This window comes from Hyperoodon ampullatus, assembly GCF_949752795.1.
Source record: "Hyperoodon ampullatus genome assembly, chromosome: 8".
Classification (NCBI taxonomy): domain Eukaryota; kingdom Metazoa; phylum Chordata; class Mammalia; order Artiodactyla; family Ziphiidae; genus Hyperoodon; species Hyperoodon ampullatus.
This window is the reverse complement of record NC_136921.1, coordinates 80,757,181-80,773,621: the sequence shown is the minus strand read 5'-3', so window position 1 is coordinate 80,773,621 and position 16,441 is coordinate 80,757,181. Positions and strand designations below refer to the sequence as shown.

The following is a 16,441-nucleotide window of genomic DNA, read 5'->3' as shown; positions in this document are numbered from 1 at the left end:
GCCTACTTTGAATCACACACAAATAATATAAGAAAAAGCAAATGTTATTCCCTGTGGAAATATTATCACATATTTGTTATTTGTTACAAGAGGAATTCAGCAAGCCAGTTGTGAAAGTAACTCTATTAGTCTAAATAAACAGGACATTGGCCATGTCACAGAGCTGGGTATAAACAGGTACACAGACATGGGAGGTGACAGGAAACATCTGCCTTTGAAAGGGAATTGGCAAATCCCTGGAAGTGGAACAAGTGACAAATTTGAGTTAATGAGTGACACAGAAAATGTGTTGTGTTGGGAGGTTACCATTGTTGCCTTACAAATCTGTTTGGTTTTGAGTTACTCCAACTGTTACCCACGATAGGTAGGGAAATCATGACTTATGCAAAACAAATTCCGGAAGTGATTTAAATGAACTGAGTTTCAGAATTATGGCAAGGGAATATTACCACCACTTCCACTTCCTTTGTTCCTGACGACAAACAAGCCAATAAATGATTTTTTCCTTTTTTTTTTTTTTAACCATTAAAAACATTATGAAATGTGGCATCCCCTTGATGCAAGGACTGGGAAAGCCATTTTTTTTTTCCCCAAACTCACTGTAAACGACAGTAACTTTGGTTAAAATTTAAAAAGTCTTCTATGTAGGCAGAGCTTTGTCTTTTCAAATAGGGCAGGGTCCTGAGGGGAGTAAAGTGAGGACAGGGAATAGAAAGATGGGGAGGAAGAAGGGGCGAGAAGGAAGAGGAAAGAGAAATAGGAGAGACTATGTGTTGTGTGTTTCTGCCTATACAAAATAGAAAGGAGAATTGACTTTATTCGGATAAAAAGAAATATATATATATATATTTTCATTCTTTCAAGGAGTGGTGTATATCATGTATCTCCTATGTATCAAGTACTATGCAACTATATTTAACTTGCTACAGATTAGTACTTCATTTAACCACTTTATTTTACACATTTATATTAAACATTCATATTTATAAAGGGCCCTTAATATTTCTCATCTTTCATTACTGATGATATTAAAAGTGATACTGATGATCAAGAATTCAATAAAATAATCTGGTTATCTGATTTTATGCAATTCTATAAGTTCTGAATTAAAGTTTCATTTAAATGTTAGGCATTGTCCTATATCGAGTCTTAGATCAGGGTTTCCATGATGAATACAGTATTCAATATAAACATTTTATGTGTTTCTTAGCCTAACACACATATTTAGTACTATATGTAATGCTATAGTTCCCATTCCTGGGGTCATGTTAATCTCAGAGAATTTGTATCACAGCACCTTTAGTTTTAAACCTTTTTTAAAATCTTTAGTTGAGATGAGATTCAGAAATGGAAGCTACTTAGGAAGGTTTGCTTCTCAAGAAGGAGGAAACATAAAGCACAACATGTTGTCAAAGCATTCAATATGAGTTTTATCTTCTTTTCTAAAACGTTTCTATTATACAGACCATCCTGACACATAGTTTTTATGAGATCTTAAAAAGTCAAGTCTAAGTATGTCTTGTTCTTCCCCCACCCTCACTCAGTGTCTAAGACAACTTGACAGCACGATGTCTTTTTTCACCTTAATTCACCAAATATTTACTGAGTCTTTTTTTATGTCAGGAGACAGAAGAGGCAATGTGCACACAGACACACACACACACACACACACAAAAATGACAGAATTCCTAACTAGCTTAGAGTCTAAGTGGAGAAGATAGAACAAAATGGTAGCTATATTAGACTTGTTTGTATTCAGTAATGACATAGGTAAAGAGTTGAACCAATATTCTCATAATTTAATCATTTATGTTTATAAACAGGAATATACTTAATGAGAACTCAGCTTTGAGTTTCATATCTTCTCCAGTTTGGTTAGATCAATTCCCATCTAAAACTACTATTCATATAAATAAAAATACAAAACATCTGGCATGCCATGTTTCACCTCAGACCTGCTGTGTTTCTTTAGTAGGTACAGAAATTCAAAATGCTTAAGTATATTTAGTGATGAAATATGAAAAGAAAGTATTTGAAGAAGTACTCATAATCCCTTGAATGATTATTTCAGGTTCTTACTGACTGATACGTTAATCATTTGTTATTATTTATAATAATAATAAATAATATATAAACATTTACAATTTAAAGCTAAAAGTGCTATCTAATAAATTAATCATGCTAAACTCTGAGATTAATATGACCCCAGGAATGGGAACAATAATACTGAATGTGATTCAAATAAAGGAAGATGATGAACTAGCCAATACATTCCCACTACTCCCATCTAGAGGTAAAAGAGTAGACACTTTAAATGCTTTGAGTTCACAAAAAAAGAAAAGAAAAAGACTTTTGTCCTAGATTTAGACGGAAAAAATACCACTAGGTTGTTCACAATCACAAGTGGGAGGAATAAACCTATGGATGGAATTGGAACAGTAATCAGACCAAGAACCACCACTTAGAGAACATTTGCTTTTAAAGTGTAGAAGATATTTTTAAGAGAGCAGTTGTTCCCTGAAATGAAGCTAATCTCAACAGAGTTTTTAAAAAAAGACTCTTCAGAAGATGTGCCAAACCAGACTTTTCTAGTCTTAATGCATAAGCTAACATATTGCTTTATACTATTTAAAATTGTCATTATTAAGTAAACTCTCTTGTAGTAAAACACAATGAAATGACCAGAAGACATCATTTTCACATATAGTTAATAGTCTTAAATAGCAACATTTGTATCACATTCAACTGTTTTCCAAAGTTGTATGTTCTAAATAATGCCTGGTTTTGTTTAAACAGGCAGTTGCAGCAGCAGCTGCTGCTTCAAGAGATTTCAGTGGAATAGGTGGGTTAGGAGAGCTCTTGGAAAGCTCTTCAGAAGCATCAAAATTAAGCTCTAAAAGTGCTAAGGAGTGGAGGAACCGAAGAAAGAAAAGAAGACAGAGGGAGCATCTTGAAGGAAACAACAAAGGAGCGGGAAACAGGTTTCCCAAATCTGTATCTGAGGACAGTGTCAAAAGAAGAAGCTTCCTTTTCTCCATGGATGGAAATCGACTGACCAGTGACAAGAAATTCTACTCCCCTCATCAGGTATGGTTTTCTACTAAGTGCTCCAGTTTGTTTTGTCATTGCTGTATTTTGGTATATTTTTTGTAATATCTGATTTAAATGAGGGATGGGGAACTAACATTTAATATGTTTATTTAAATTTATACCCTAAATTGTCTTTAAAAGGGACTTTTATTAAATCATTAATAACTTTTATTTTAAGGTAATCAGTTTTAAGCATTGCACTATTTTGAGACCATTTTCTTAATCAGCTTTTTTAGGAGGTAGGGGGAGTGAAAACTATCTATCAGACTTTTTTCTTCAGTGAGACAGCTTTGTAATCTCTTGTTTACCTTTTCCATTTTGAGACCTCAGATGAACCTACTTTTTTTGCATATGGGTTTCTGCCTTTATTATCTGAGGTTGTGATGCAAGATATGTATGAATTTTGAAAAGAAATATCTCTGGATTTTTGCTTTTATTTTTTTTTATAAATTTATTTATTTTATTTATTTATTTTTGTTTGCATTGGGTCTTTATTGCCGCGCGCGGGCTTTCTCTTGTTGCGGCGAGCGAGGGCTACTCTTCATTATGACGCGTGGGCTTCTCATTGCAGTGGCTTCTCTTGTTGTGGAGCTCGGGCTCTAGGCACATGGGCTTTAGTAGTTGTGGCATGCGGGCTCAGTAGTTGTGGTGCACGGGCTTAGTTGCTCCACAGCATGTGGGATCTTCCTGGACCAGGGCTAGAACCTGTGTCCCCTGCATTGGCAGGCAGACTCCCACCACTGTGCCACCAGGGAAGCCCTGCTTTCATCTTTTGATATGAGAACTGGACTGTCATGAGCTTCCATTATGCTGATATGGTGTCATGCCTTGATACATCAGAATGAAGTTATGACCTAAATGCTCTTGAAGAGAACTAAATTAAAGACAGTCTGTTTTCGCTCTGATTTAATGCCAAGTACCCAATTCTTCAGCATATTTTCAAGTCAAAGAGGGAAAATAGTTTCAATTCTTTGTTTATAAGTTTTATCAGTTGCATAATGAAGAGTAAATAGTTATGAAATCTGTGATAAGTACAATTATGGCTTTAACCCTATCTGGTTCCATTAGAATTTCATGGGCTATGAATTATTAACTCTTCTAATTATATTAATCTGGGTCAGAATTATGTCCTAAAGATAATGCTTTGAGAGACACGCTATATAGTTAAGTTAAATCAAACAACTGTACATTATCCAAGGGGTCTTATAAAGAACAAATATTTTTGTAAAAATGGAGTGATAAGCACAAAATTCAGTATAGTGTTTAGCTCTTGGCTTAGGAAAATGCATATGCTAGTTAACAATGGGTGTTTATTTTATAGTTTATATTGAATATGTAAGAATTTTTTAAAGAAATAAACTCTATATTAATAACTTATAACTTGAATTCTCATATTAGGACAAAATATATATGCACACACAAAAATTTATAAGACAAAAACCATTTCCCTACAGATAATGCCAGTATCAAGAGATCCAACTATTACCTTGCATAGTACAAATATAAAGTACGGTATTACATGAGCATAATACATTTGGGATTAACTTGAAGCTCAATAGGCCAAGTTAATTTCTCAGATTAGATTTTTTGGCTTAAACTTCACTCCTGATATTTTAGCATTATTAAGACTATTAGGAGTCATTAAGATTAGGAATATTTGACATTATAGCATAATGATTAAAGGCTTATGTTCATAACTCCACTACAAGTTAGTTCTGTGACCTTGTTCGAGTCACTTGTACTTTGTAAAATTTCTGTAAAATGGGGTAATAATGTCTACCTTAAAGAGCTGTGGGTTCTTAAAGAGTTCTATATATTAAGCAATATATAGAAACCCTATGTGACAAATAGTAGAGCTCTTATTAAGTTAAAATGGGTCATTGAATTACAAATTAGGGAAACTAAAAATTTTTGAGTAGTTTCAGTTATCACAAATGTATACACATAGTAGTAATAATTACATGAACATATTAAGGTGTTTTGAAAATAGCACTATTTCCATCATTGTTTCATCATATAATGCTCAAATAAAAGCTTGTGGATTAGTTCACTCAGCCAAAAGCTTGTGGATCAGTTCACTCAGCCAATCCACATTGATCACCTACTATGTGGAAGAAATAATTCTAGAAAAAAACTCAATGAACAAAACAATATAATTCACTGACCTCATGGAACTTTATACTAAAGGAAGAGATAGACAATAAACAAGATAAGTAAGTTATAGACTATGTCAGAAAGTGATAAGTGCTATGGAAAAAAAAAATAAAGCGGGAAAAGGGGATTAGGAACACTAACCGGTGGTTAAAAAAAAAAAAGAATTTAAATAGGGTGGGTTGGGAAGCCCTCACTGTAAAGGAGAAATCTCAGCAAAGATTTCGAGGAGGGAAGGGGAGAGGCTACCTCATCAAAGAGCATTTCAGGCTCACTGAAGAGCAAGTGTAAGGCCCTGATGTGGTAATATGCCCGGAATGTTCAAGAAGCAGCAGGAAGGCCTCTGTTGAGTGAACCACAGAGAGGGAACAGCAAAGGGAAGTTAGCTGAAAGCCAGAGTTTAAATACTAAAAACAGAATTGGCATATACATACGTTATATGTAGTTCATTTCATATTTGTAAATAGACAGATAGTGACATACGTAGATAGGTAGGTAGATAGGGAGAGAGAGAAAGAGATGATAGGATGATAGATAGATAGATGAAATAGATAGATAGTAGATGTTGCAAAAGAAAAAGAAATAGCCTATTAGCATTGATAGTTACATATCCCAGTAAAGACAGGCAGAGAGCATCACCACAACTCACAAGCAAAAATATACCAGAAGCACTTTACAGTGTCTGGTTGTGTAAACAAACTCTCTAAAAGGTAAGAGAATCAGTGGAGGTAGTGGGGATAGGAAGCATAAGATGGACATGGCATAATGTTCAACACAAATATATCTTCTAACAATGTTAAGGCCAAGAAGCCATAAATAATGGGTACCCTGTCCTCTACTAACATAAACTTTACATGTTTTTTTATATTTATTATTTTATTCTTAAATAGATAATACATGTTCCTAGACAGCATGAAAAAGTACTTAAAGGCATACAATGGAAAGTGAATCCCCCCAAAGATTTTATCTATGTTGTCTGGACATGAGGAGACTATTTTAAACCAGAAGCTTTATAGCTAGAACCAAGTGTAGTTGTTGACTTATTGAAAACATCGATAAGCTACATATATTTAACTTGAAATGCTATTAAGTGAGTATTTCCAACAAATACTCACTTTACATGCTTCTATTAGAACATCTTCAAATTCCCTGCATCTTCCATTTTGACATCCCAGTCCACTTCAGGTTCAGTCCCTACATGCAGGATTGTGTCTTACACACCTAAATTCTTCTATTTTCCCTTTTGTCACTGAAAATTAAGAAAAAGAGTTTAGATTTACCTTCTTGGAACAAGGCAAAAAAAAAAAAAGATGCCTGGAATTTATATTTTGGCATGCCTGAGGCAAAGAAAGATGGCCTTTAGGTCCTTAAAGCATAAAAGCGTGTTTTCCATAGAGAAAGGGCTGCCACAGCTGTGGGTATTCCCTCCACTCTGCTGCATCTTCTAGTGTGTTATTTTTGGTTTATTTTCTCTCAATACTATTTTTGCTATCTTCTTTTCTCAGTCTCTGTTGCCTTGAAAGCTGTGCTCACAACCATTATTATACTTTCCAAAGAGTAAATAGAAGTTTCAAATAAACCCAAGGATCTGGAACGCCTTTGAAAACACCCTGACATAAAAACATGCAAATTAAAGGCATGTACCAGATACGTTATGGATGTACACACATACCACATACACCCAACCACTACTGTGTATACAGATTTTCAATTTCCAAAGACAGTATTCTAACACAGGTATATTAAGATGATTCTATTGAACCATCCTAGGAATTAGTGTAAGACAATGTTGGTATTCCTCTGAGTGTAGGGTGAGGTCCACCTGCGTTAGAACCACCTAGAATGTATGTTGAATACTCAGATTTCAGACTCCTACTCCCTGCTTACTGAATCCCAATTCTAAAAAGTTGGGACCTAAAAATACACACTAAGGTTTCAAATATGAGTCTGAACATACAAATATTATATTGATAATTTAAATTGAGTCTGAAGAGATTAAAAACATTACCATTCCTTATTACTGAGGGCTGAATTAATGTCTTCACAATGTCTAATTTCTTGATCACTTTGATGACTGGAAAATCAGTCTAACTACCGTCTGACATTGGGTAAACAAACCTGCTGCATGAACTGAGTATCACATACACACAGTCTCAGGCTGGATAAGCTGGGCAGTCAATAATTCCTGTGAATGTTTCTAACCAAATCCAAAGCAATAGCACATTTCTCAATGAATAGTATCTTTCCAGAACATCACTGAGACAGACGGCAAAAAGATTATTCTAGTGCTTTGCAGGCAGGGAAAAGCCATAAAAATAAAACTAAAAATGGGGCTTAAGAAAATCAGCATGACCTAATTAGGCAGAGGGACCAAAACTAAATTTGAGGGAATCTGCCTTTCTTACGTTTTTTTCCACTAGAATTATTTTCTTTGGTTTTACACCGAAGCTTGGAGGAAGAAAGGGAAAGTCCAGGCATGTTTCCTGCCGGCATATGGATATGTATGCATATGTATGTGTATGTATGTATATATGTTACCCTGGCTATGCAGAGATAGAACAGGCCATGAGAAACCACTGGGGGTGGGAGGGGAATATTGGAAATGTCATTGTTAATGAGGAAGGTAGTAAACAAAGATTCTGCAGGAGAATAGAGATGTTTTTGAAAACTCACCAAGGCTAAAATAAACACAGAATTATTTGGTGCTGCTGATTTAAAGTCCATTGAAAAAGTGAAAGAAGGGGCTTCATGCTAAATCCTCATTTTCCAGTACCAGAAACTGTTTGCTTGATTTATTCACAAACAAAGATAATTTTAAAAGTTTCTGAATCATCCAGTTCCTTCTAATAAAATTAAATTGAGATTAGAAGGATGAGCTGTCTTCTACATCACCCTTATTGGTAAAGTCATGTATAAATGTCTTACATTTTTAAGGCAGTGTTAAATTTTAAAAATAGTAATTTATACAGCAATTTAGGTATTCTCTCTGTTGTGTTTGCTATGACATATATTGTCTCAAAACAGGTGAATCATTAGTAGCCATTTGGGAAACTGTTAGCAAATTTAGAAGACAGCATCATTGGTTAAGTTTTGTGACTTCTATGCCCATGTGGATAGAGACAAGCAAATCCAGAAAAAAAAAGAGTAATTTCCTTTTAGAACTCAAAATAAGAGAATGGAGAGATAATGGTTTTGTTTTAAAATCATTATCCAAAAGTAACATATTTGGTACAAATATTTTCAATTTAAGCCAACAGTCTCACTTGAACCATAACTTGTTTTCCAAGTTGTGTGCCCTTTCAGACCATAGCATTTAGGAGTGAAAGCCACCTACCAAAAAGAATCATTTGTCCTCTCCAGCATCAGGTTCTGCTCCTAGAACATTACAGTAACAAAATCCACCTCACAGTACTAGAGTGAAGATTAAATGAAGTGGTCATGCACTTAGTAGATTGCATATCAGAATTCTTAATCAGAAAAACTACTCTTTTATACTTAAATTTGCATTGTGGTCTTTAATAAAAATATCAAAACATATGTGTTCTCTGTAAACTTGATTACCTGTGTTTAAGAGCAAGACTATTCTAACCCAAAAGCAAATAGATTCTGTAATATTAAGACCTTTATTAAGTAGTTGTATCCCCCATCCCAATTCTTTTCTTCCTTGCTCTCTCCTCAGTCTCTATTAAGTATTCGTGGCTCCCTGTTTTCCCCACGACGCAATAGCAAAACAAGTATTTTCAGCTTCAGAGGTCGGGCAAAGGATATTGGTTCTGAAAATGACTTTGCTGATGATGAACACAGTACATTTGAAGACAGCGAGAGCAGGAGAGACTCACTGTTTGTGCCACACAGACACGGAGAGCGACGCAACAGTAACGTTAGTCAGGCCAGTATGTCATCCAGGATGGTGCCAGGGCTTCCAGCAAATGGGAAGATGCACAGCACTGTGGATTGCAATGGTGTGGTTTCCTTGGTGGGTGGACCGTCAGCTCTAACCTCACCTACTGGACAACTTCCACCAGAGGTGATAATAGATAATAAATTAGCTCTACTGACATTATACCTGGTCTACTGACAATTTAAAATAACCAAGGCCTGGGCATTTTAGCCTGTTACACCATCCTGCTTCCCCAAAATGAAAGTCCTTAAAAATAATATATGATTTATTGAATGGAAAACAATAGGATCTTTAGAACCAACTGAATTGTGTGGGACCATTAACTTTCAAATGCTTTAGGTTAAAAGAGCCCAGTTTTTAGAGACCAGGATGAAACTCGTATCTGCAAATTCAGTAGACCTACCAGCACAAAATAATGGGCGCTTTGACAACCAAATTGCTATTATAGATGTTTGTCGACCCAGAATTATATAATAATCTATTCATATTCTGGAAATTTCATATACTTAAAATTAAATATTGTAATGACCAATATATTTATAATGGGCACTTTTCATACAACTGTCAATATTACAGTGACTCTAAAATGTTTTGATGTCTATTAAATGACTCTAAAGTGTTTTGATTTCTTACAGGATGGCATATAGAAATAACTAAAGAAATCTCAGGAAAGCACACACATTTCATTGTACATCTGTGTTTGTGCATGGAAAAAAATTGGCCCATATATGTCAATATTTTCAATATAGCCTCAAAGATAATAATTCAGCCTTAAGACTATATAATACTATTATTTGTTTTGCGGGAAGATTGATCTGATTATTAATCGTTGAGATAAGTTAAAATTCCTTGCATTTGAATGAAATGGAATAATATATGACTTTGGCATGCTTATGAAAATTTTCCCTGAAAATTCCAACAGGTAAACTAAAATATTTCTGCAACATAATGGCCTTATATAATTGCATCCAACTAGTAAATTCTTGTTTTAACCCTTTAGGGTACCACCTGTGATTTTTTAAAGTATTTACAACTTAATAATAAATGTAGTATTTTACTATTACTTGAAAATTGTTACTTGGGAAAACTGCACGTAGCATGCCTTTCCAGAGAAATGCTACGTTGTGTTGTATTATTCATTGAAAAGGGTGGTTTGAGCCAGCAGTGTTTGGTTTGCAGGGTACCACCACTGAAACAGAAGTCAGAAAGAGAAGGCTAAGTTCTTACCAGATTTCAATGGAGATGCTAGAGGATTCCTCCGGAAAACAAAGAGCCATGAGCATAGCCAGCATCCTGACTAACACAATGGAGGGTAAGAAGAAGGTCATGGGATAGTCAGCTTCCTATGATTATATACTTTATGGAACTATTATTTATTCCCATAGAATTACGAAAGTCAGTTACCCAAGATCAAAACTGTATAACAGACCTAAGTAGATAATATATGGAATACACTATTATCACATTGATTACAAAAACTAATATCGTCCTTATTTCTTTTTGATTCTGGTTCTCATCCGAAGAGTGATATTTCACCACTTGATACCTCATCAGTGAGGATTTATCCTTATGTTATATTATCCTTAAGCAATTAGAGTAAAAACTTGCCTTTTTAAGTTTTAGAAGCACAGGGAAACATCTCTTTCAAGCTTCAATCTGTTGTCCAGGCATGGAGGTAGTGATGGGGTGGGGAGGCATATGAATGAGTTGGAGGAATCAAAACCTGTGCTCCACTTCGACAGGGACCCTAAAAAAAGATTTTTTCCTCCATCTTCCACATACACAGAAGCCATTACGTTCCTCCAATGAACAGCTGACACAAATATTTGTTGATTTTGATACACAGGAATGGGCAGCAACTATTACATCCTTGTTCATTCATTAAGTCCCCATTTCTTCAAGTTTGGAGGAATATTATATTAGTACTTCAATTTTATAAATCATTTATAAGTCATATTTAATATGAATTCTTTAGAAAACTTCAATTACATTTTGTACCTTATCCCATTGGTGTACTGGATATACAAATGGGCATATAATAATTATAATAGGTTTCACCCGTTAAATTACTAGTGCTTTTTTAATATATTAAGCTAAAATTCTGAAAAATATGAGTAACTATGAATAACAGAACTAGATTTGGGTCTAAATCTATATTAAAAAGAAGGACATACTACATTCTCAGTGTGTGGAAGATCAATGCTGATGTGGAGACAGAGAGGAAAGAATGGGTCACACACATTAATAAGGATCACAGCTCTAGACAGTATTCTTAAAAAGGTCTTTCAAAAGAAACAATAATTGTTTGATATATTAATAATTCTATAAAGCTTACTTTAAAATTCTGTTTTGATAAAGAAAATATAGCAATTTAATGACCCATTACCTATTTAATAGGTAATTAAGTTAGTTTGAAGCAAAATATTAAATTCAAAGTATTTATTTTCTGTTTAATTAAAGAAGAAAGTCTATTTACTTGACATTTTTTATGAATATATTGTGAAAATATTTAATGGGATTGTCTTCTCAAGTCTGTTATACTAATATGAACTTCCAACCCCAAGTAGAAGCATCAATTTTATCAAATAATGTATAATCTACAATAATAATTTTTTATTGTTATTTACTACTCTTACTCTTTATTGTTCCTCCAGAGCTTGAAGAATCTAGGCAGAAATGTCCACCATGCTGGTATAGATTTGCCAATGTGTTCTTGATCTGGGACTGCTGTGATCCATGGTTAAAAGTAAAGCATCTTGTGAATTTAATTGTTATGGATCCATTTGTTGATCTTGCCATCACTATTTGCATTGTCTTAAATACCCTCTTCATGGCCATGGAGCACTACCCAATGACTGGTCAATTCAGTAGTGTGTTGACTGTAGGAAACCTGGTGAGTTCATTTGATGTTTACTTATTTACTTTGTCAGGGATGGGGCAGATAGACCAAAGAAGAAATCCATTTGTGCTGTGTGAAACCCCCAAATTATACCCTCTTTCTTCATAGGAAGAAATATCTAAAGGAATATTGAAGGTATTCTCAGTGATAAGGTCTAGAATTCTGGTATAAGTGCTGACTATTGAGACCAACATCTGTGCTGACTGATCATGGTGTCTTACCCTTTGTAAACTTGTTAAAATCTTTACTGTCATTCTTGCTGGAAATATAGGCCCAGAGAAACAATGACATCTAATTCTGGCTTCACAAGCATGCAGTTTTAGCACACATAGCTTCTGAAGAAATCACGTTCTTTGAAGGGAATATATAAGGATTGATTTCTGTGCAAAAGAAGGCATAGTTGTTTCAAATTGAACTTCTTAATAAAATGCTTCAGTAGAATTCACAGAAGAGAAGAAATAGTTGATAAAAATGCATTTGTAATTTAGCCACATTTTTGGTTCAAGTTACTTGGGCAGACATCTGTGTATGTGTATGCTGACTTGTAAATTTCCTCCTAAATGTATATGAAGAATCTGAAATGGATGAACAAGTAAGAAAAGAATTTACATAGTTCATTAATCAAGACCTTCTTTTTTGGCACAAGACAGAAACAGAACTCAAACTAGCTTAAGAGGAAAGTAAAAAGACTGACTCATGGAATGGAAAGAAAAAGGTGAACTACCAAACCATATGAAGGGTAATTTTGCAATTGGGTTTCAGGATGGGCTTCAGGATATCCTTTAACCAAGGGACTGGATATAGCCCAAACATTCATTGCATCTTTTCTCTGTAGGTCAGGAACATGATCAGCCATAGCTCATTGGTTTTACATCTTGTAACCTCTGCACTGGAAAAAGACTGGATCTCTTTTTCAGTTCCAGCTCAGACTCTCGTGATAGGACTCTATTCGGCATAACCTGGGTCAGATGCTCACCTGTGGTTTCATCAACATTGGCGAGGGTGGGGTCATGTGAAAATGGCAGTCCTTAGGAATTACACAGGTGGAGGAACTATTCCCAACAGAAAGAAGAAAGTGAATACTGGGCAGACAGTTGCATAAATGTCTACTCCAATAAGAGAACTCAACTTCACTGCATTATAGAACACCCATCAGATTCTTGACACTTTCTTCATCTTTGACACCTGTGATACTGATTTTTTTGTCCAATTTATCCTTCATCGGAAGGAGATGATTTCTCCTTCATCTTTCCAATCACTCTATCTCTGCATCCTTGTCTGGACTTCTCTTCTTTTGCCTATTAAGGCTATGTTTTTCACTCAATATTACTATGTACTCAACAACTCTAGGTGTTATCTACAATTATGGTGTAAGTTGTGTTCCATTCCTGTATTTCCAACAGTTATGGATCATTGCTCCAGGATAACTTTAAACACAGTATGTGACATCTGAAATATCATCTTTCTCACAATTTACTGAAAGCCCTAAAAATCTCAATTTAGTCTTGTATTACCTCTAGTAGTAGCCTTCCAACTTCAAAGAGCCTTCCAACTTCAAAGATAGCCATTTGACTTACTTTCTCTTTATTTCTTATTTATTTCTTATATATTCTTATATACAATTTTATATGAAGACCCATTATTTCTTTTTTCCAGGTGTCAACTTTTTTACTCCTATAACTACTATTAAAATCATATTTCTAGTACTCTGCACTCAGTATGCTTTCATCTTGCTAAAGTATCTATTGCCTATATTTGTGGTTCAACACTCTTACCTGGCTTTTAAAACTCCCTATCTGATTCCATCCTTCCTATACCAGCTTATTTTCCTTTGGTTCCTAACCAACCACCACCAGCCTTATCAGAACAGCCTTGTCACTATAACACACAAATGTTTATATGCTTACATATGGGATAGTATATCACTGTTCTCTACCTTCACATTTAAAGTATTCCAACTCAAATCACTTCATCTCAATTCTTCATATTCTTCAAGGTCCAACTGAAGCCTCATCTCCTCTAATATGATACTCAGCCCATATCAAACACACTTTTTCTTAATTCCTAATGCATTTGTGAATAGAACTTGGTTGAATATTAAACAAAATCCACTATAAATTACTCCATGGCAGAGCTCACATCCCATTTTTCTTTTGTATCTTGCAGAATGTTTAAACACATGGTTGTAGCTCGATAAATAACCAACTGGTTGTTTCCTACCCAAAAAGGCATCATGCATCTTTTCATAAAAGAACATGGGTTTGGAGTCAGGTGGAACTGGGTTTGACCTTACTAATAATGAAGCATCTGGACAAGTTTGATAAAAAATATGAGTCTTTGTTTTCTATTATTGAAATGGATATAATAATACTCATCTCCCAGAGTTGTTGTGAAGATCTAATGAGATAATGTGAAAACACGCAGCACTGTGCCTGGCATCTAGCACGTGCTCAATAAACAATTTCCTTCCTCTTCTGTATGCTATTAACCTTTCTTTGAAATACTGACGGAAAATAGTCCTGCTCTAGCTGCTGTATTTTTCCCAGGATGTTAGACAGGGAAGTTGAACAGTTAGGGAAAATTTTGGAAATTTGTCAGAGTGAAGCAGGAAACTGAGGTTTTATAGAATTTCAATGTTGAAGCAACTGAGTATGGAGGGACAGGATAAGAGACATTGGATTATAGGACAATCAAATGGAAAAGCACTAGACTAAAGCACTAAATCTAGGTCCAAATCCAGTTGTCCATGCTAAATATCTGGGTGGTCTTAAAAAAGTCACAAGTATTTCCTTCTCATGAGCACAATGTGTTGGACTAGATGTCCCTCATTCTAAAATCTGTAACTTTGAGTAGTGATGGAGATAATGAAGTAGGGAAGTGGGGTTCCACCACTCGTTGACTGTTTGTGGTAGAACCATGCATAAGCTGAGCTTAGTGTTGGGAAAACGAGACTCTTGAAGACAGACAGTGTAGACAACAAAGAACAGACTTAACTATTCCTAACCTTAGGAATAAGAGAATGTGTAAACTGACTGTTACTATTGGCTAAAAGCTCATTATGAGTAGTAGTAATAATGTTGTATATCTGTAAAGTATTTCATAGTTTCGCATATCTTATTTTATGTCCATAACAAGCTTTAAAATAAATATTTATATATGAAAAATTATATATATATAATATATATATACACAGAGAAAAAGAGAGAATATATTCCTTATAGCATGGGTACTTAGCTGAATTTGGATTTATATTATACCCCATGGCTGGATGTTACATTTCCTATTTTGTGGGGAGTTTACAGTTTGCTCATTAAAATAAATTTAAAATTTCTATGGACTAGTTTATTACTATTCAAATGATTGCATATTGCCTTATAAATAAGGACATCGAGTTTTTTGGTTGAATTGATAGCAAAAGAATGTTCCATAAAAGAGTTGTGGAACTTCCAGTCTTTACTTAGATCAATGTGCCTTTTTGTTTCCTCTTTCTGGAGCATATAAAAATTACATCACTTCCTGTTGATTGGACTGATCAAATTTGAGTATCAAGAGACCTCAAATCTCTATTGAGTTTCTCTAAGATGCTCTGTTTTGCTTTCATTTTTAAATTTTGTTTTAACCATTATAAAACCCACGCACTCATCTTAGGGATTCTATAAGCAAGGAATCTTCCATCAATCATAGTAGGTTAGATAACCTCTTCATCATACAAACATTTCCAACTAACCTGTAACTTTTTCTTCAGGGAATATCGATAGAGATCTGTAGCTCCTACACTAATTATTTTTCTTACTATAACTCTCCTAACCAGTGATTAGAGGTCCATGATATCCCTTTATTCTGCTAGACCTAGATGGGAACTTAGAAAATGGTACCTGTTCTAAAAATCTTACAGGCTATTTGCAAATAAAAGTCTAAAGAAACATAATTAGCAAAATTATTTTAATTAAATGGTGTGGTGTAGGATATGAATTCAAAATCTCAGGAAAGGAACATGATAACTTTTTGAAGGAAAAAAATGGCTCGTTTATTGAAAGGTAAAACCCATGGGAGCCAAATTCTAGACCTCACCTATGAAGCCTCTCGCATCAATGAAGAAGTGCTATTTGGCCATCTAACTCCTCTCCTAGTGTAATATAAAACTGCCTTCTCGTCTCTTTCTAACAACTACTAATAAAGCTCTTGTGTAACAATAATTGTGTGTACACTACAATTTGTAATAAAATTTGCTAAGCAATATAATACTGATAGAAATCCAAGAATATTAAACACAGACCTGATGAATCATCTCACTATCCTCATTTGACAGATGAGATAAAAGAAAATCATAAATGTTAAATGATGTCCCACCATTTTTCTTTAAATATATTTCAATTTCATCCTTCAAAAAAGAATCAACA

The 16,441-nt window shown here is 34.5% G+C and overlaps 1 protein-coding gene across 1 annotated transcript in view; it reads left to right on the top strand.

Annotated features, from left to right (window-relative positions):
- Positions 1-16,441, top strand: part of LOC307057516 (sodium channel protein type 3 subunit alpha-like) — a gene marked incomplete at both ends in the record, with an annotated part of 77,946 nt that overhangs the window by 20,936 nt on the left and 40,569 nt on the right. Inside the window, 4 exon segments of the mRNA XM_079710700.1 lie at positions 2,797-3,087; positions 8,921-9,268; positions 10,322-10,454; positions 11,797-12,035. Coding sequence (XP_079566826.1) covers positions 2,797-3,087; positions 8,921-9,268; positions 10,322-10,454; positions 11,797-12,035 — 1,011 coding nt within the window.